This window comes from Perognathus longimembris, chromosome 13 (genome assembly GCF_023159225.1).
Source record: "Perognathus longimembris pacificus isolate PPM17 chromosome 13, ASM2315922v1, whole genome shotgun sequence".
Classification (NCBI taxonomy): Eukaryota; Metazoa; Chordata; class Mammalia; order Rodentia; family Heteromyidae; genus Perognathus; species Perognathus longimembris.
This window is the reverse complement of record NC_063173.1, coordinates 8,580,595-8,602,251: the sequence shown is the minus strand read 5'-3', so window position 1 is coordinate 8,602,251 and position 21,657 is coordinate 8,580,595. Positions and strand designations below refer to the sequence as shown.

General features: G+C 47.7%; 1 protein-coding gene across 1 annotated transcript in view; it reads right to left on the bottom strand.

Annotated features, from left to right (window-relative positions):
• The window catches only part of Ccdc81 (coiled-coil domain containing 81), a 32,760-nt gene extending 14,054 nt beyond the window's left edge, over nucleotides 1–18,706 (bottom strand). The window contains exons 1-8 of the mRNA XM_048360248.1: nucleotides 18,591–18,706; nucleotides 14,533–14,594; nucleotides 13,069–13,222; nucleotides 10,599–10,855; nucleotides 6,858–6,937; nucleotides 6,104–6,222; nucleotides 5,201–5,324; nucleotides 1,089–1,179 (exon numbers count right to left, since the gene is read on the bottom strand). Of these exons, the coding sequence (XP_048216205.1) occupies nucleotides 1,089–1,179; nucleotides 5,201–5,324; nucleotides 6,104–6,222; nucleotides 6,858–6,937; nucleotides 10,599–10,855; nucleotides 13,069–13,222; nucleotides 14,533–14,594; nucleotides 18,591–18,669 (966 nt within the window). The 5' untranslated portion in view covers nucleotides 18,670–18,706. The remainder of the gene's footprint in view (nucleotides 1–1,088; nucleotides 1,180–5,200; nucleotides 5,325–6,103; nucleotides 6,223–6,857; nucleotides 6,938–10,598; nucleotides 10,856–13,068; nucleotides 13,223–14,532; nucleotides 14,595–18,590) is intronic.
• Between the last annotated feature and the right edge of the window lie 2,951 nt (nucleotides 18,707–21,657).

Genomic DNA, 21,657 nt, shown 5'->3' with positions numbered 1-21,657 from the left:
TTTTTGCTGGTAATTGGAGATAAGAGTTTTCTGGATTTGTCTGCCTAGTCTGGCTTCAAAGTTGGATCATCAGATCTCAAACTTCTGAGGAGTGAGGCTTACAGGCATCGGATTATCTCTTTGCCTTTACATTCTCTCCCCCCAATTCTAAAGGATTGAGTATGTGAAGAAACATACTTTATAAAAGTGCATATTCAGTCAGGCACCAGTGGTTCATGCCTATCTATAATCCTAGCAACTCAGGAGGCTGAGATCTGAGGATCACAGTTCAAAGCCAGCCCAGGTAGGACAATCTATGAGATTCTTATCTCCAATTAAGCCAGAAGTGGAGCTATAGCTCAAGTAGTAAAGTGCTAACCTGGAGCAAACGAAGCTTAAGGACAACGCCCAGGCCCAGAATTCAAGGCCCAGGACCACCACCACCACCAACAACAAAAGTACATATTCAGATAGAGGGAATGAGATTGATTAGAATACATTGTAAACATGCCTGGAAATACAACAATGAAATCCTCTCTCCCTGTGTAATTAATGGAAGCTAATTAAAAAAAATAAGAGGGGGCTGGGCATATGGCCTAGTGGCAAGAGAGCTTGCCTCGTATACATGAGGCCCTGGGTTCGATTCCCCAGCACCACATATACAGAAAACGGCCAGAAGTGGCGCTGTGGCTCAAGTGGCAGAGTGCTAGCCTTGAGCAAAAGGAAGCCAGGTACAGTGCTCAGGCCCTGAGTCCAAGGCCCAGGATTGGCCAAAAAAAAAAAAAAAGAGAGAGAGAAAAGTACACACTAGTAACAATTAGGAAGATGAGATTTGCAGTGGGTCTCACAAATCAAAAAAATAATAATAAACGATAAAACAATTACTGAATTCTCACTGAAAGTGGCAACTGAGAAATTAGAAGGTTTTTCCCCCCCTATTTCTATTGGTTAGTATATCTTAACTAGTAGATAGATTTATCACATGTTGGGCCTTATAGCTCAAATGAGCCTTAACCATAAATTATAATGAAGGAGAATTCCCAGAACTCTCCTTGAGAAAGAGAAGTGAGGGAAAGAACCAGAATAGGATTTGTTTGAAGACACTCTACCTGTCCGGATTTTGGGTGATCTTGGCAAGCGGAGACTGGAGATGTTTTGGGCTTTGTGCTGTCATTTTTCAGACTGGCTGGAGTCAAGACCCTGAAAAACAATGAGACACTGAAGAATTTTGAATGCACTCTGGCCTGAAGAGCAATGGTCATGTTAGACATAGGGTGAGCACTTCACAAAGCACAGTGTCTGGGTGGGTTTCTTCAAGAGCATTGTCTCAAGGTTAAGAACCTGCACTTTGTGAAGCAAAGCTGATTTTTGAATCCCAGTTTATAAGCTCATTGACATTGGATAAGCTATGGAGCCTTAGAAATTCAGTTACCAGCTTGAGAGATAAAGATAAAATTTATTCATCTCATAAAAATGTGAGCATACTTTTCTAGACCCAGGAACACACACACACACACACACACACACACACACACACACACACACACGTCATAGAATTAACATTCAAATGAGAATAAGAAAGTCAGAATCAGGCACCAGTGGCTCATGTCTGTAATCCTAGCTACTTGGGAGGCTGAGATCTGAGGATCACAGTTCAAAGCCAGTCTGGGCAGGAAGGCCCATGAGGCTCTTATCTCTAATAAAGTCAGCGGCACTGTGGCTCAAGTGGTTGAGCAGTAACCTTGAACACAAAGAGGCTGAGACACAGTGCCCTAAGTCCTGAGTTCAAGCCCCAGGAACAGCAAAGAAAAAAAAAAGCCAGAAACAAGATAAATAAGTGAATATTGTAATATATCCTATGATGATAAATGCCATGCAATGCTGTAGAAATGGAATGGTAAGTCTAGTAAGTCTCAAATTGAATGACCAGAAAGCTTTCACTACGAATATGACATTTCAATAGACACCTAGCGGCAATGAGAAAGCAATAGTAGAGATAGGCAATAGGAAAACAGGAAAGACTTTCTAGGAACTGGAGATGTGGCTCAGGTACAGAGCGACTGCCATGAGTGAAAAGCGAAGTGAGAGAACAAGGCCCTGAGTTCAAGCCCCAGGACTGGAACAAATAATAATCATAATAATATAAAGGCTTCCCAGCTAACCTATGGTGGGAACATGCCTACGTACAGCATAAAAGCCAGAGGAGGGACCATCGTGTGCGAGTGTACCTCTGCGTGACAAGGGGAAACGCGGCAGGGCTTGAGAGAGCAAATGAGATCATCTAGCCTTCACAGCACGACACTGGCTGACCTGCTGAGGGAATCGGCTGGCTAGGGACCACAGTGGGAGAAGGAAACCATGGGGAGACTGCCCCAATAACTCAAGAGGAAAACCATGGCTGGAGCAGGTGGTGCCGGGAGGGCCGGTGAGCAGTGGCGTGGGGAGGCATCCACTCTGCAGGCAGGCTTCCGCTTCCTCTCTGTTCCAAGGAGTGTACTTGGATGTCTCTCTCTCTCTCTCTCTCTCTCTCTCTCTCCTTCTTTTTTGTTTGCCAGTCCTGGGCCTTGGACTCAGGGCCTGAGCACTGTCCCTGGCTTCTTTTTGTTTTCTATATATGTGGTGCTGAGGAATCGAACCCAGGACTTCAAGTATACGAGGCAAGCGTTCTTGCCACTAGGCCATATCCCCAGCCCCCCTCTCGACTTCTCACAGGTTCCACACCCTGTCAGAACACAAAAACTGGGGCCCACCAGGTATAGTACAGCTGCCAGCCTGGCTCAGGCAACTCAGGGCCAGGCTGTAAATATTAATATCCATGCTCACTCAGGATTTGTAGCCTGACAACTTGAATGTGAAGACAATCACAGAACAGAAGAAAAACTTCAACACTAAATGAATTGGGAGGTGGGGAGAAGACTATGTCGAGAATTTATTATATTTACCACACATCTTTTTAAGGTAAAAAAAAATTTTTTAAGTTGCTGTACTGCCCCCTTTATACAACTGATATTTTAAATTGAATTTAAATCAAACCAATATTTTAAATATTTAAACAGTAGTTTAAATTTTAAAAACAAAAAACCTGCTGTTGGGCACCAGTGACTCACATCTGTAATCCTAGCGACTCAGAAGGCTGAGAGGCTGAGACCTGAGGACTGACTTTAAAAACCAGTGGGGGCAGCAAAGTCCACGAGACTCCATGTCCAAGTAACCACCAAAAAGCCAGAAGTGGCAGAGTGTCAGTCTTAAGTGAAAAAAAACTAAGGGACAGTGTCCAGGCCTGAGTTCAAGTCCCAGGATCGGCACCCAGGCAGTTAATCAATAAATAAATGGAATAAGCAGCCAATGGTCCGTCGAACGCTAGCATGAAGTCACGTGGGAATGAGTGCACCTGCACTGTGGCGCTAGGTGCCAGGGCTCCCTCCCACCTGTGAAGCCAGCTCTGTGGAGGTTGAGGGAGGGCTGCAGGTGGAGGCTGGCGGGAGCAGAAGGTTCTTGAGAGCCCCTTCTCCACCACCCCCGGGCAGCGGACTGACCTCCAGCTACGTGGGAGGCTAAGGATGGGCGCCTGTAGGTTCAGGCCCAGGTTTTTAGCCTAGGGAATATTCAGCTACATGGAAAAGAAGTCATGTCATTTATTTTGTCATTATTTATACTGTTAAAAAAAAAACCCTAGAAACCATCTAAATATCCAACAGGAGATCGCGCAAACAGCTTCATCTTCAACAGGGATGACATGCCAACATGAAGAATGTCTGAGGAAATTTAGAGCAATAAGGCTCTAAATCTTTGTTAGTTGTAACCGAGTTTCATATAATATGCTCCCCATTTTATTTCAAATGTGTGCATGTTTTAAGTGAAAATATACATATGTGCATTGAAATAAAAGGTAAATATAAAATATATATCTATGTAAATATAAAAATGTTAACTGAAAGTTTCCTTTCATATAATGAGAATATGCGTGATATTTTTGTGGGGTTTTTTTTGTTTGTTTATTTGTTTGTTTCTTTTCTTTCCTTTTCTTTTGCCAGTCCTGGAGCTTGAACTCAGGGCCTGAGCACTGTCCCTGGCTTCTTTTTGCTCAAGGCTAGCACTCTGCCACTTGAGCCACAGTGCCACTTCTGGATTTTTCTGTTTATGTGGTGCTGGGGAATTGAACCTAGGGTTTCATGCAAGCTAGGCAAGCACTCTACCGCTAAGCTACATTCCCACCCTCAATATTGTCATTTTATAATATCTGTTTATGTTTTTCTTGAAAGTTCTTTGTGATAAACATGTATTTTAAAATTAGGAGATACTATATTTTTGTTACCCTCTACACAAAATTCTTCGTCTTAACTCCCAGTGATTAAGAACTTCCTCTTCTTGCTAGACTCCGGCTTTTGCCCTGTCCACCAAAGGCATTATTTTTGTGTATAAGCCAGCACTGGGGCTTAAATTCAAGGCCTCTCACTCTTCCTTGGCTTTTTGGCTCAAATCTGGTGCTCTCCCACTTGAACCACATCTCAACTTCTGGCTTTTGGGTGGTTAATTAGAGATAGGAGTCTAATGGATTTTTTTTCTGCTTGGGCTAGCTTCAAACTTCAATCCTCAAACTTCAGCCTCCCAAGTATCTAGGATTACACATGAGCCACTGGCCCCTGGACTTAAAGGTATTATTATTATTTCTTTAGGGCCAATCTCCCTACAAGACTGTACATTTTATGAAAGTAGGTTTCATGCCATTTGTTCTATATCTTCAGTGCCTAGAATCATACCTTGTACACAGTGGTGCTCAATATTTGTTGGACTGAACTAAATTCCCAAGGATTCAACACTTAATTCTAAATCACCTTTCACACAAATGAGATGATCCAAGATTTAAAAAGATAAAGTAAAACTATGCTAAGGTTAGTGCTTTGATTACTGGGTAAAAATGGTAAAGAAATGACGAATTACTGAAATTGCCCGCACCAATAAATGCATGCAAAAGAACAACAGCGGGGCTGGGAATATGGCCTAGTGGCAAGAGTGCCTGCCTCATATACATGAGGCCCTGGGTTCGATTCCCCAGCACCACATATACAGAAAATGGCCAGAAGTGGCTCTGTGACTCAAGTGGCAGAGTGCTAGCCTTGAGCAAAGAGAAGCCAGGGACAGTGCTCAGGCCCTGAGTCCAAGGCCCAGGACTGGCCAAAAAAAAAAAAAAAGAAGAAGCAAAAGAACAACAGCACATTACTTTTCAGGGGTCACGTTCCTTCTGCTGCTCCCACTTCTCTCCACCTTGTCCAGCAAGCTGCCACTTGTCACTTTGGTAGGGGAGTCGGCTTGTCTGTCTTGAAGTTTCTTGAATGATAATATCTCTAGAGAGAGAAACAAAGGAAAGTGACTTGGCCTGCGACTTTTAAGCCACTGGATGGTCAGTTTGTACTTAACAAAGATAAATGCTAGAAGTTTGGGCCAAGGTAAACACCGGCAGAAGATGAACTTTTACCTTCCAATAATGATCCTTTGTCCTAGGAAGACAGAGGATGCCTGCCCTACAGCCCACTTCGTGTGTGTGTTGCCTGCCCGGCCCCTGAGCTAGCTGAGTATTGACTACTGACTGGAGAAGTAGGAGGGACAGAGGCTTCAACACAAGACTAACCTTGCCGTGCTTTTCCCCAGCCCACTTTTGCTTTAGTTATTTATCAAGCAGTATCTCAAGATTTTTGTTCTGGTCAACCTCTGATAACAATCCTCATCTTTGCTTCCCAGATAATTGGGAAGCCTTGTTGGTTAAGATGAGGGGCTCCCTAACTTCTTGCCTGAACTAGGCCTCAGATCATGATGCTCCTGTCTTTGCCTCCCACAGAACTTGGGTTGTAGGGTGTGAGCCACCAGGCTTGCCTGAGTTTTGACTCCTTTAACAATGGAGGATCAGCAAAGAGACGATCGTTTTAAAAGCATGGTAGTTCTGGGGCATGAGACACACAATGTCGTTAAGACAGATGATGGGAAGTCGATTGTTTTTAGAGACAATATTACTGTGACTACTTGGGAATCTAACTTGATTCCCTTTGAACACGGAACCGTTAGGCAATATGACTGGGCTCATCAGCAGTAAATAATAAGCGACTGCACCCAGAAACCCTTGGCCTGCCTTTGATGCCTTCTTCCTGGTTGGGCCTGTCTTCCAGCCTGCTCCTCCTTGGGTGCCTCTCTTCACCTTCCGCAATGGTCTCCATGGGTGCTTTGCCCTCTTTGTCTTTGTGCTCAATCCTAGAAATGAGTCGAGGTGTTTATTCAGTGCATTGGACCTGAATACTCAATTCTAGGAGGTAGCCAGGCACTTTGCAGGTTCTGAAATCAGCCCACTTGCTTCAAGGGAATGAAGGATTTGACTTGCTGGGTATGTCATGGACTTACTCTCTTCGAGGCGAAGTCTGACAGCCAGCTAAGACCTTGCCCCAGCATATTACAGACCCAAAAGAAGCATATATATAAATATATATATGTATGTATGTATGTATGTATATATATATTTTTTTAAGAATAGTCTTATGGGGCTGGGGATATGGCCTAGTGGCAAGAGTGCCTGCCTCGGATACACGAGGCCCTAGGTTCGATTCCCCAGCACCACATATACAGAAAACCGCCAGAAGCGGTGCTGTGGCTCAAGCGGCAGAGTGCTAGCCTTGAGCGGGAAGAAGCCAGGGACAGTGCTCAGGCCCTGAGTCCAAGGCCCAGGACTGGCAAAAAAAAAAAAAAAAAAAAAAAAAAAGAATAGTCTTATGGGAAGAACACAGGGGAAGGGGAGGAGAGAAATGGGAAGGGAAAGGGAGAGGTACGGATTGAACAAAGCTGCCCACTGAGCAGGGAGAGCTGCACCCAGCAACCCTCAGAGCACAGCTCACCTTGGAAATGCAAGCACACTGTCGGGCCTTCTCCTGAGGGCCTCTCTGCTAGACAGCACGGAGTCCATGGTGCCAGGCCTCTAGGGGGCAGACGGACAAGGTTACACCTGGGCTCTGACCATCCCGGACAGACAAACAGAACCTGAGCAGGCTCTCTCCAAGGCAAGGCTACCATGAGAACCTGTGAGGTTGTTTTGTTTCGTGAAGTCCCAGAAATTAAAAGTTATCACCCTGGTAGTTGCACATCTCCTCTCTGGAAACTGCCTTGAGAGTTGAAGCTTCAGTCAGCTATCTTTGAAAGGAGAGGGGAGTTGTGGGAACTACAGGGGTGTGAACAAGCTGGCCAATTTCACTTTTTAAAAAATTATGATTTAGGACTGGGAATGTAGCTTAGTGGCAGAGTGCTAGCCTTGAGCACAAAAAGCTCAGGGACAGTGCCCAGGCCCTGAGTTCAAGCCCCAGGACTGGCAAAAAGAAAAATGAGTTACTTAATGACTTTTTGTTTTATATGGTATTGAGGAATCAAACCCAGGGCCTCATGCATGTTAGGCAAGCTCTCCACCACTAAACCTCATTCTCAGCCCAATAATTCCCCTTTTGATGCACTATGAGACCTAACACTAGATGTGTGGGGATAAAAATGGAACCTAAGTTGTAGAACTTTTACCAGGTACTGCAAGAAAACAAACACCAAGTAATTATTACATTATATAACAACCAGTCTTGAACTATTAATATAGAGTAATATCTAATATATTTGGACAAATTCTACAACCTACAAAAGGCTTTGAAAGGAATCTCCAAAAGAGGCTTAAAAAAAATCCAAAAGTAAAGCCAGGTGCTGGTGGTTCACACCTGGGATCTTAGTTACTTGGGAAGCTGAGCTGTGGATTGCAGTTCAAAGCCAGCCCAAGCAGCAAAGTCTATGACATTCTCATCTAATTACCCAAAAGCCAAAATTGGAGCTATGGTTCAAGTGGCAGAACACTAGCCTTGAGCAAAGAACCTCAGGGACAGTGCCCAGGCCCTGAATTCAAGCCCCAGGACTGGCAAAAACAAAAAAAAAGTAAGTAAGCTGAGAAGCAGTGACTCTTGCCTACATTCTGAGCTACTCAGAAGGCTATATCTGGAGGATTATAGTTCAAAGCCAGTCAGGAAACTTCATGGCCAAAAGTACCAGCAAAATGTTGGGCTGGAGACATAACCCAAATGGCAGAGCACTAGCCAAATAAACACGTGCAACAAGCCTGAGTCCCTAAAGTTCATATCCTAGTCATGGAAAAAAAGAATTAGCCAAGTGCTACAAGTGCAACAAGAGAGTACTCAGGTTTAAATCACAGAGCATTTAGGAATAAAAACTATCACTCTCATCACATGGGAGCGAATGAGATAAAAATCTTCTGCTAAGTAGAAGCAATTAGTTATTGAGGTTTAAAGTTTGTGTACAGTGTTGTTTAGAAAGATAATTATTTACCAGGCACCAGGGGCTCACACTTGTAACCCTAGCTTCTCAGGAAGCTCAGATCTGAGGATTGCATTTCAAAGCCAGCCCTGGGCAGGAAAGTCCGGGAGACTGATATCCAGCCTCCTCTCAGCTCCCAAATTGACTGCTCTGAGCCTCTGCTTGTGATGATTGGTAGATACACTAGAGGGTTCTCAGTCTGCTTAAGCCTCCAAACACTTTTTTTTAAAATAGAGTATCTTTCCAGGACTAGCTCTTTCAGAAAACATCTCTTAAAAAGTTATGTTTTGGGCTGGGGATATGGCCTAGTGGCAAGAGTGCCTGCCTCATATACATGAGGCCCTGGGTTCGATTCCCCAGCACCACATATACAGAAAATGGCCAGAAGTGGCGCTGTGGCTCAAGTGGCAGAGTGCTAGCCTTGAGCAAAAAGAAGCCAGGGACAGTGCTCAGGCCCTGAGTCCAAGCCCCAGGACTGACCAAAAAAAAAAAAAAATTAAAAAAAAAAAGTTATGTTTTTGCCCAGTATGATGGCTTATCCCTGTAGTCTCAGCTATTCAAGAGGCTGAGGTGGAAGAATCACTTACATGAACTCAACATCAGCCTGGGAAACACAGTAAAACCTCCCTGACTTTGGGAGTTCTCTGCCCTTTGAGTCATGGGAGTGCAGCCACCGCAACACTGCTGTACCTGCAAGAGGACCTGCCAGGCACTGTCGTGGACAAGAGCACCGGGGACAGCTCATTGAGGCCACGGGACATGCAAGACGGCCCTGGGGTTTAAGATGGGGAGCTATTGGGACTGGGGATATGGCCTAGTGGCAAGAGAGCTTGTCTCATATACATGAGGCCCTGGGTTCAATTCCCCAGCACCACATATACAGAAAACGGCCAGAAGCGGCGCTGTGGCTCAAGTGGCAGAGTGCTAGCCTTGAGCAAAAAAAGAAGCCAGGGACAGTGCTCAGACCCTGAGTCCAAGCCCCAGGACTGGACAAAAAAAAAAAAAAAAAAAGATGGGGAGCTATGGGTCTTCGGTGAATGAATAAATCTGAAGAATACAGAGATTACATCCTGGAAGTTTTTTTTTTTGTTTTTTTTGGGTTTTTTTGCCAGTCCTGGGGCTTGAACTCAGGGCCTGAGCACTGTCCCTGGCTTCTTTTTGCTCAAGGCTAGCACTCTGCCACTTGAGCCACAGCGCCCCTTCTGGCTTTTTTCTATATATGTGGTGCTGGGGAATCGAACCCAGGGCTTCATGTATACGAAGCAAGCACTCTTGCCACTAGGCCATATTCCCAGTACCCATGGAAGTTATTTGATTAGCTTTAATAAGTGGATAAAGTATCTAAAAGTTGTGAAAAAGAAAAAAAAAGGAAGAGGATTGTGGTCAAAGATCTTCAGGTGCGTTTCCTTTTATGGTCGTCACATATCTATGTAGCTTTTATTACACCTAAAAGTAGAGTAACAAATACTGTGACATGAACGAATGAGCATGGTTGCTAGATGTTTGGATTTGAATGAACAGTCCAAGCAGGAAAGTCTGTAAGATTTTTATCTCCAATTAACAGCCAAAATGCCAGAAGGGAAAGTGTGGCTCAAGTGGTAGAGTATCATTCTTGAGCAAAAAAACAAAAAGCCAAGGCCCCGAGTTCAAATCCTAATACCAGCACACACGCACACAAATGTGCAAAATTGTCGGTTTCCATTACCTTTTGCATTCTTTGATTGACACTGGCTCAAAATCTTATCCTTTACCCTCTTCATCCTTTTGTCCAGGACTCAATCATGTATAACAGACATCTCCATGCATGTGGGGAACATGGCAATTAAATATGTCAACCTGTGTTTTTCTTCCTTCCTTTCTTTTTTCTTTTCTTTTCCTTCTTTACTTTCTTCCTTCTTTTGTTTCCCTTTCTTCCTTTCTCTCTTTCTTTTTCTTTTTTGTTATGCCAGTACTAGGACTTGAACTCAGAGCACTGTGGACATCTCATTAAAGATCAGGGCGAACGCATGAGAGCCCAGGGGTTAAGGTAGGGCTGGCTTCAAATCCTAAGAGCTCAACCTCCTGAGCAGCTGGGATTACAGGTGTGAACCGTCAGTGCTGGTGTGGCCTGAGTTTTTATTTCTGACTATTGTTTTCACACTATCTTTAAGTAGTGATACAGACAAGTTTCACGTCAACGTGTCATTTTATGAGTACGGTGCAGCCGTGTCACCCTGGCTAGCATGTAGTGCCATGATCGTGACGGGGGTTAGGAGAAGAAAAACAAACCAGGAACTTACATTTGATAGGGCTTTCGTCAAAGTCCCACTCCCATCCACCGCACACAGGAAGTCTTTATAAAACCTCATCTTCACCTTGCTGTCCTTGATCGCGAGCACCCCAATTCCCTTGAACGTGAACTCCACGTTCTGCTTAGTGGCAATGGATCGCGAGAGGAAAAGCAGCGTCTCCTTCACGCAGCCTTCCACTGTGTCCCTGGTGAATGGGCTCTCCAGAGAGATCATGACAAAATTCAGCGGAACCACCGGGATGTCACCTAGAGAAGAAGCGGACGGCGGAGGTGGGAGAGAGGAAATGACAACTCGAGGAAGGACTGTTCTCGCTACTCCAAAGCGGTCCGTGTGACGCTCTAGTTGTTCTTCATGGAATAGCGCAGCTGCCGGGGCTTGCACTGAGGCCCTGGGCACTGTCCCTTAGCTTTGACACTCAAGGCTGGAGCTCTACTGGAGCCACAGCTCCACTCTCTGCCTTTTGGTGGATAACTGGATATCAGAGTCTCCCGGACTTTCCTGCCCAGGGCTGGCTTTCAAATGCAATCCTCAGATCTCAGCTTCCTGAGAAGCTAGGGTTACAAGTGTGAGCCACCAGTGCCTGGTAAATAATTATCTTCCTAAACAACACTGTACACAGACTTTAAACCTCAATAACTAATTGCTTCTACTTACCAAAGAGTTCCTGAACATTTCTATCCCTTTGACTTCTTAGAAAATGCTTTTGCAATATTTGCATACCGTATCATTTTAGACCACTATATCATAATAAAACAAACATGAATATGTATCATTTTAAACAATGTTAAATGTTTTAAAACAACAGTCATTTCAGTAGAATTATTCTACTTGAGTTGGGTCTTATATAAGGGGATCATATGAATAACCTGCAGAAAGCTTTTCTTCTTTAGTAAGCCCATAGAGGACATTGCAAAGGGATAAGCTTAAATGTAGAATGAAGAAAGCACAAGGTCAGTTTAGCTAGAATGAATACAGAAGCTCTACAAGGTCTACGGGTCAGGAAAAGGGTAAGCAGCTGAAAGAGGATCAAGATCCTAAAGTCAACGGGCACCGGTGGCTCACGCCTCTAATCCTAGCTACTCAGGAGGCTGAGATCTGAAGATGGTGGCCAAGTAACCAGCAAAAGGTATGAAGTGGAGTTGTGGCTCAAATGGTAGAGCTCCATTCTTGAGTGAAAAAAAATCTAAGAACAGCGCTAGGCCCTTAGTTCAAGCTCCTGTACACACACACTCTCTCTCTCTCTCTCTCTCTCTCTCTCACACACACACACACACACACACACGTGCACATGAAAGATAATAAGGTCAAAAAAAGACAACCTGTTTTGCATAGCTAAATAAATATAAATAAAAGTTTTAAGGTGTGGAGATTGCTGGGCACCAGTGGCTCTCACCTGTAATCCTAGCTGCTCAGGAAGCTGAGATTCATGAAAGATCTGGGCTGGTTCAAAGCCAGACCATCTACAAAATAACCAGCACACAGTCTGGCTGCTGGCTTGGCTCAGGTTGTAGAGCATCAGCTAAGCAAGCAATGAAATCCTGCGTTTAAACTCGGGGAAAAAAAAAATGTTTAAGGGACTCTAGACGAATATACACCACTGAGGGACTCTAGCGGAATATACTCTAAAATACTGACAACAGCACCCGTTGGAGCCATCAGGGTTTCAACGTGCGTGTGTGTGTGTGTGTGTGTGTGTGTGTGTGTGTCCATGTGTATGCATGCGCACATGCATGTGTGTGTGTGTGCTGGTGCCGGGGCTTGAATCCAAGGCCTGGACACTATCCCTTATCTTTTTCACTCAGTATTAGTACTCCACCACTTAAGCTATAGCTCCACTTCTGGCCTCTCGTTGATTCATTGGAGATAAGAGTCTCATGGTCTTTTCTGCCTAGGCTGACTTCAAATCATAGTCCTCCTATCGCAGCCTCCTACGTAGCCAAGATTATCGATGTAAGTCACTAGCACCCAGTTTCAACTTCTTATTCAATGTACATTTGTATTTTGTGGATTTTTTTTTGCAATATCAAACATGTTTGAGTAATTTTCAGAACATTTTGATGTTCTAAAGTAAACAAAACATATATATATATAGAAGCATATTTAATTCATTTATACAGTCTAGCCACATACCTTAAATAAACACTTCTTCTTTCTAACTACTTTTAACTTCAGAGGAGCGGGGCTATGAGTAGGAAGGAGTCTATGCTCTGTGGTGAGGCTTTTACAGCCTTGGTGTCTCTGACCATCAGCTCTTTTCCTGCTGCCTTTTGAATTATTGGGCTTTAAAACAGCTGGGTGGAGACGATGGTCCCCACCTTGGTCCTCCCTTGTGGAAGGGACCAGGTGAAGCGTGAGCCCCTCAAACCAGACGCGAAAGCAGCGCCAGCCCCGCTGGCTCCCGTCATCTCTCTCCCTCGGCCGGTGACCTGGCGAAGCCTTCAACATCAAGTCGACTTACCAGGCAGATACACTTTGTTCTGTTTGAGTCCATGCAGCTGCACTAACTTCTCTGCCAGGATGAACACAGGCCTCTGGAGTACAAGTAACTTATTTCCCATCTCAAGATCTTGTCTTGTGAAAGAGAAAGTTCCAAGTCCAAAAATCTGAACCCCCTATCAGCAGAATAAAGAGCAACACACACACACAATTCAATGAAGGGATGAAGAAAAAAAAACATCTTAATTCTACTATCAAAAAAAGAGAAGTGAGCAGAATGTAAGCTTGGGCCTTAAAATGGCCTCTAAAACCCTTTTTGGCTATAAAAATTTATGATTACGTATTTCCAATAAATTTGGTTTAAAAAATGTAAGAGATGGACCCATGATGCTTTGCAGACATCAGATCCTACATCTCCACCGTTACCAGGCTATGGGAGTGTAGAATTTACCCGAGTATTATAGCTTCTTAACACCTATATCTAAAAGTAGATTTGTTCTAAATTGTATATTTTCCATCTTAATCATTTGCTATGGAAGGGGGCATTGGAATCACAGTTTTCTTCTTTTTCAGATTTGTCTCTCTCCATAGCAAACAACCCAGCACCTACCGTCCTACAAGGTAGTGAGTTTGGCTGATGGGTAGCGACAAATGCTGTTTTCTCCCAAAGTGGGTTTCTGTTGTCACGTATACCGCCATAGAGATAGCATCATCATACACCAAAGGTTACAAACTCAGATTGTCTCCAAGGCCCAAGAAAGAATACAAGGGAAGGGAGGGAAGGTGTCCGGGCAGAGCCAGGGTGGCTACACAGGACACGCCTCATCCAAATGCGTTCGAGACTGTGTCTGGGGCTGGCCGGAGTCCGCTGCTCGCAACCCTCTCACATTAGGGATGCTGGGTTTTGCTTCTGTCTTTGTTGCAAGAAAATGGTGGTGAGAATGTCAAAACTTCATTTCAATTCTCCCACTGTACGTGGTGATGATCAGTCATTCAAATATTCAAGCCAAACAAAAGAAGTCAGAGGGCTTCGCTCAACCCAAGTACTCTCCCCGTGGGAAGTGTGAGCAGATTATAAAAAAAACGCCGCACACTTCTAACAGCCGCTTCCAAAAGCTTGGCCTATTTCCACGGCATCCAACTCTTGAGGCTTGACCGGGTCTTGGCGCCATAGACGCAAGTGCTCATTTTTCCTTCCTCAGTGTGTGCGTATCTTGTCATTAAAAACACATCACTGGCAAGGCGGCAAGACAGCGCTGCGGAAGGGCAGCTACGGGAAGGGCAGAAGCCATCGTGCTGCTGTCCACAGCCAGGCCGAGCGGCCCTGCCCCCACGGCGTCACTACAAGAGAACTCTGGTGAAACCCGCTCTTCACCAGTCCTAGCTATGGGTAAGAGCACGGGAGTGAAGCCATGCCCGGTGGTTCGGCAGGGCTGTGGAAGAGAGCTTCTGGGGCACGGCGATCAAATTGAAGTCAAAATCCTACCTTGTGCAGGGCGAGCTGCCTTTCCACAAACTCGGAGACATACCCCCAGATCATAGACACGTCTGGAATTCAAAGAACACCAGAATAAGGTCTGTGAGCACTCGTTTGATGTCTTTGTGCTAAGAAGCAAACATGTAAATACGACATGTATGTAAATAGGGTGTCATAGGGATTGATGGCAAATCACCAGAGCATGGAATCATTTCCAAAAGTTAATTTTCTGGTATCTAAAGCTCACTCATATCAGTTCCGAAGACTTGTTTTAATAGCAACAAGAATAATAGTAAGTTTTAAAGAGAACCATTCTAGAATAAAGAGAACTCAGTGACTGCTTTCCTTTTACTGTACTACTGGAGTTAACCAAGTGTAGTCTGTTTTGTGTGTGTGTGTGTTGCACGTGTATGTGCTTGTGCATGTGTGTGTGCTCATGTGTGTGTGTGCTGGTCATGAGGCTTGGACTCAGGGCTTGGATGCTGTCTCTGAGCTTTTCTGCACAAGGCTAGCACTCTCCACTTAGTCCACAGCTCCACTTTCGGCTGTTCTAGTGATTACAGTTTCCTGTCCAGGCTGGCTTTGAACAGAGATCCTCCAACCTTAGCTTCCTAAGTAGCTCAGATTCCAGGTGTGAGCCACGGGCTCCTTAACCAAGTATCTGCTCTCTGTCCTGTAAGTACTGAAAATATTGGTTTTGGTTTTGGTTTTTTGCAGCACTAGGGTTTGAATGCAGAGCCTTGTGCTTGCTTGAGATGCACTCTACCAACTGAGCCGCGTCTCCTTCACTTCCTGCTTTGTTTCCTGAGTAGCTTCACTTTTTGCCTGGGCCATCCTCCTAGTCATGCTTCCCATGCTTCCCATGATACCAGTGTGCACGAACACAAAAAGTGTGCCAACTTCTTATTGGCTGAGACGGGCTCTCCTAACTGACTGCTGCAAGTCAACCGTATCCCGCTTTCAAGCTTCATATCATTATGTCTAAATAACTGTGATATAATATGATGAGTGTGGTGTTACAGAGAGAGGTTACTGTTTCACAATTCAGGTAACGCGTAGCTCTCTCTTTTGGACATGGCCACTGGCCCCTTCTTTCACGCTCGCCTTCCTTCGCTGTCCCCCGGTTTCTGCCTTCCACCCCTCCCCACAGTCGCATAGTTCACTTGATTGCATTTGTTCACTTTTCCCCCCTCCATTTCTGCGCCCCTCTTTTGCTCTCCCTAAAAAGCTGACAAAAAAAACCACACATACACAAACACCACCACACAAACAACAACACTGAGCAACTCATACTTCTGTTTCCTGAAATTCATTTTGATAAAAATATTGTACATACTCAAGTTGGTCATTTTTAAAAGAGCCTGGACTAAGAGCATGGGCTCGAGGACTTTACTTACTGTGGACTTTTTATTTCTATTTTGGCCCAAAGGAGGCCTTCTATGCTTATTTTCTTCTTCTGAGTTGCCAATAACTCCTAGTGTTGATGTGGAATATATACTCTAGATCTGACCAATGTTCAGAAACATAGGAAAAAAACATGCCTGTGTTGATATCCCCATTCAAATGTAAATCATGTTTATTAAAGATACTTCTCATGTATGAACGCTTTGCAAATCAAAAGTATTGTTTTTAATTCTCAAAATGAAAGGTCGAGAAAGATGGAAAAGCCCAGGTATTCAGGAGGCCAACCCAGGCGAGAAAAAAAGTCAGTGACTCCATCTCCACCAACGAGCTGAGCGTGCCAGTGTGCACCTGCAGTCCCAGCTCTGTGAGAGGCCACGGGTAGGAGGATGGCAAATCCCGGGGCGGGGGGGGGGGGGGAAATGCGAGACCCACTGGGGAGAAAATAACTAGAGCCAACAAGGGTGGGCATATGGCTTAAGTGGTAGAGCACCTGACTAGTCAGCTCAAGGCCCTGAGTTCAAACCTCAATACTGTCAAAATAACAGTGACATTCACCAGGTTGCCACTCTGGGATCTAGGTGAAGGTGGTTAAAAAAAACAAAACCCATTCTTTCCCTACTTTGGAGAGGGCTTAGTTTATTGGTATTATAGTTGAATCATTATGGTACGATGATTAAAACCAGACACGAAGTCAGTAACTAAAGCAGGAAGACTGTAATCTTTTAATTCTGATCTATGAGGATTCCAAATATTTTTGTTAAGATGCAAGTGTGATGGCTGAGAAGCAGCAGTTATTCCCATAAGCATCCAGGAACAAGCTTAATGATGGAAACCCACTCACCACCAGTGAAACCAGTGCTACAGGCAACAGTGAGCTCAAGGGCCAAGCTTCTGCCCACACTGGAAAACAGGGATGTGAAGGTCCTAGAACCAGTCCCCCCACCACACACACAGACACACGCACGCACACACGCACGCACGCACTCCACAGCCGAATGGTTTCTGCTGGCTGGGAAGAAATAGGGTCTTATTTTCATTGTCATTAGTTCATTTATGTGTGTGGGTGTGTGCGCGCGCGCGCGTGCTAGTACTAGCCTCTCTCTCTCACAGACCATGCTCTACCGCTTGAGCCAGACCTTCACTTCTGGCTTTTTGCTGTTTAATTGGAGGTAAAGGTCTCATTGACTTCTATGACCAGGCTATCTTTGAAGCATGATCCTCAGTCTCAGCCTCCCGAGAAGCAAGGATGACAGGCATGCACCAGCAATGCCTGACTCAAAGGTCATTAATGTCTCAGAATCCTGACGTACACGGAGCATGCGCAAAGTTGCTGAGTCAAAGCCGTTAGTTTGTGACTAACAGTCCTGTCGAGACTTGCCACACGGCTCACGTTTCACGAAGGCCATCTCCACCAAAGACGAAATGATTTACTTAGGGCCAGGTGAAACTGTAGAGTTTGCAACCAAATCCTGATGAAAAGACCTGTCTCGGCTTCATTAGAAATTTGAGAATAGCCTTCCTTCATTTAGATAGTATATTCACGCTTGCTGCAATGTTTCACTCAAGCAAATACAGACAAAATTTAGGAAAAGCAGCTTATCTAAACTAACATTTGCTGTTACTCAATGGCGAACACATATCTCATACACACGGGCCAAAGACGCAATCTCGATAGAAATGTACAATATTTTGAACTAGTGAAAATGAAAGTTATTGTCTGCAGCAAAAGTGCTTTAAGTGAAACATAGCAATGGACACATAAAATTAGAAAAAAGAAAGATCTGAAATAACCAAGTTTACAACTAGCTCAAGATTCAGAAATCAATTAATGTCATCTCATCCATTGCATCAAGCTAAAAATGAAAAATCATAGGATGCAAAAATCGCATTTGACAAATCCTCCTTAACTTGGGTTTTTTTTATTTTTTGCCAGTCCTAGGGCTTGAACTCAGGGCCTGAGCACTGTCCCTGGCTTCTTTTTTTGCTCAAGGATAGCAGTCTAGCACTTAAGCCACAGCGCCACTTAGGGCTTTTTCTATATATGTGGTGCTGAGGAATCAAACCCAGGGCTTCAAGCATTATACCACTAGGCCATATTCCCAGCCCGCAAATCCTCCTCAATTCGATTGAAAAATAAAAAGAAAACCCTCTCAGGACACATATTAAGTCAGCTTTGTGTGACTACAAGGAAATAACCAGAAGCAACTTTACAAAGACCACAGTTTATTTAGACCACAGTTTGGGAGGTTCACTGTCCAAGACTGGATCGCCTCCATGAAGCCAGGCACCGGTGCCTCACTTCTTTATTCCCAGCTACTCAGGAGGCTGAGATCTAAGAACAGCTGTTCAAAGACGGAAAGGGGAGTAGAAAGTCCATTAGAAAAAAAGCCAAAAGTGGAGGTGTGGCTCAAGTGGTAGTATTAGCTTTGAGCGGAAAAAAACTAAGCCAGAGGTTGAGGCATCAGTGTGTACACACACACACACGTACACACACACACACTGAACTGTCTCATTTTCCCGTTTAGATGCTGACCCTTGGGTATCCAGTGGCCACTATCTGGTTGCCAAGGCAACAAGGCCCTCCAGGCCTGGGCCAGGCCTAAGCCCTTTCCCTCAGGGCAGAAGGTCCCGTCCGGCCTTCGGGCCCACCCCAAGCCACTTACCCTCCTGGCTCAGCGAGGGCAGTGTGGGCAGCACCTGCCTGCCCACCTCCTGGACAGCGGGGACGATAGTGTCCAGCATTTCTGGGTCCCCAGTCTGCACCGCCTCGATGGTGGCTTTCTTCGTCCCTTGTGTGGCGTTTGAACTAAAGTGCTTCTCCCACCCCGCGGCCCCTCCCCTTGGGGCTTGGAATACGCATTACAAAATAAAAATCTCCCCAAATGTGGGACTGGTTTTGTTTTCTCTTAAACTGAACTGTTCCTCCCCCACCTCACCCTTTCACCCTCCTTCCCTCCCTCTGCTCTGGCTCTCAAGCAGGTTCTACCACCGAGAGCTGAGAGCCGGTAGCCCTCCGTCCCGAGAGCGGGGAGCCGATCAGCGGGAGAGCAGGAGGGCGGCCAGGTGAGGCTGGCGGGGAGGGCGCGTTGCCAGGACGCACGGAGCCTCCGGGGCGCGCGGGGGGCGCGCGCGCGCGTTGCCAGGACACACGGAGCCTCCGGGGCGCGCGCGTTACCACAACGCACAGAGCCTCCCGGGCGCGCGCGTTGCCAGGACGCACAGAGCCTGGGGGGGGGGGAGGGGCGTGCGTGTTGCCAGGACGCACAGAGCCTCCGGGGGGCGCGCGCGTTGCCAGGACGCACCGAGACTCTGGGGCGCGCGCGTTGCCAGCACGCACGGAGCCTCCGGGTCGGCGCGGGGGGTGAGGGGGGGCGCGCGTTGCCAGGAAGCCCAGAGCCTACGGGTCGGCGCGGAGAGCGCATTGCCAGGACAAACAGAGCCTCCGGGTCGCGCGGGGGACGCGTGGCGAGCACGCACAACGCCTCCGGGTCAGCGCTGGGGACGCGCGCGTTGCCAGGGCGCACGGAGCCTCCGGGTCGCGCGAGGGGCGCGCGCGTGGCCAGGACGCACGGAGCCTCCGGGTCAGCGCGGGGGGCGCGCGCGTTGCCAACACGCACGGAGCCTCTGGGGTGCGCGGGGGCGCGCGCGTTGCCAGGGCGCACGGAGCCTGCGGGGGTCGGCGCGGGGGGCGCGCGCGTGGTCAACACGCACGGAGCCTCCGGGTCGGCGCGGGGGCGGGGGCGGGGGCGGGGGCGCGCGCGTTGCCAGGGCGCACGGAGCCTGCGGGGGGCGCGCGCATGGCCAACACGCACGGAGCCTCCAGGTCGGCGCGGGGGGCGCGCGCGTTGCCAGGAAGCCCAGAGCCTCTGGGTCGGCGCGGGGGGTGGGGCGCGCGTTGCCAGGACGCACGGAGCCTCCGGGTCAGCGCGGGGGGGGGGGGGGGCGCGCGCGTTGCCAACACGCACGAAGCCTCCGGGTCAGCGCGCGGGGGACGCGCGCGTTGCCAGGACGCACGGAGCCTGCGGGGGACGCGCGTGTTGCCAGGACGCACGGAGCCTGCGGGGGGCGCGCGCATGGCCAACACGCACGGAGCCTCGGGGGTGCGCGGGGGCGCGCGCGTTGCCAGGGCTCACGGAGCCTGCGGGGGGCGCGCGCGTTGCCAGGGCGCACAGAACCTCCGGGTCGGCGCGGGGGGGTGGGGGGCGCGCGAGTTGCCAGGACGCACGGAGCCTGCGGGGGGCGCGCGCATGGCCAACATGCAGGGAGCCTCCGGGGCGCGCGGGGGGTGCGCGCGCGTGGCCAGGACGCACAGAGCCTCCCCGTGACCCCGCCCCGGTTGCTCGGGTAACTGGGCGCTCTCCAGCCGGGGGTGAGAACCCCTTCCCTGCTCCCCTCGCCTGGCCCGGACGCCCCTGGACGGTCTCTGAAGGCGGCTGTTCCGAGGGAGGCGCAGGGCGCGGGAGCCGCTCGGTGCCGCTCAGGCCGGGAGTGCACTGCTCGGGGTTGCTGTGGGCTCTTCTCCAGACGCCGTGGGGTTTGATGCTGTTGGCATTGGTTTCGTGGTTGGCTTCCCAACCCCACCCCCGCGCGCTCTTCTTGTGGGGTTTGTTCTAATAATAATAATAACAATAATGCACAACGAGCATAGTAACGTCTAGGAAGAGGCCGCTCGCATCCTCGTGGAAACCCGCCTCTTCCTCTCCCCTCCCACAGGGTGGCTTGGCCCGCGTTTGAACGTTTGCGACCCCTTCGTGTGTGTTCTGTTTCGCCCTGGGTTGCTGTGGTAGCCACCTGCTCATTTTCACGAGTGCATAGTATTTCTTTGCGGACGTCATAGTGTATCCGTTACACGGTGGGTCAGAGGACCCGTTGTGTTGTTTCCACTTGTGGATAGTGGGAATCGTGTCATTTCAAACGTTCCCTCACGATGTGTCCGGCAGGCCAGTGGCGGGGCTTGAACTCGGGGCCCGGGCACGTGCGGGCCCTGAGCTGCTTTGAGCTGTCGACGGGAGGGGAGAGTCAGGCAGAGAGCCCTTCCTGCCTGGGCTGCCTTGGCCCGCCATCCTCGGGTCTCAGAGGCCTACTGAGGAGCTGGGGTTACAGGCGTGGGGGCCATCGGCGCCCGGCCCAGATTTCTTGAAACAAAAATTTAAAATTGCTTTTTTAACATTGAAAACGGCACCGAATGCTAAAGATCCATCCACCTGCACAGCACACACAGCAAAACAGAGTGCTGATAGCCATCATTTTTCTGTTTGGGACAGTTTGCCACAAAAACCAGATATGTACCTACACAGAGGCTCAAAATGGAGTATTGGGGGGGGGGGCTGGGAGGGGGGTCGGTTCTGGGGCTTGAGCTCGGCTTGAGCGCTGTCCCTACGCCACCAGTGGAGCTCTGGCTCAAGTGACAGAAAACTGCCCAGGCTCTGCGCTCAGGACCGGCACAAGCTAATCGTTACTGTGATGACTTTACACACCTGTACACCTAGCTACCCAGGAGACTGACATCATGTTTGGAATCATGTTTGGAAGCCAGCCCAGGCAAGCAAGCTCATGACACTCCCTATCTCTCCCTCACCACCAAAAGCTAGAAGCGGATCTGAGGCTCACGCCCGCACAGCAACAGCCTTGAGCAAAAAAGCACAGGTAGAGCACCCAGGCCTTAAGTTCGCACTCCAGAAATGGCATACAAATTAATTAATTGTCTTTAAAAATGCAAGAAACTGTGCA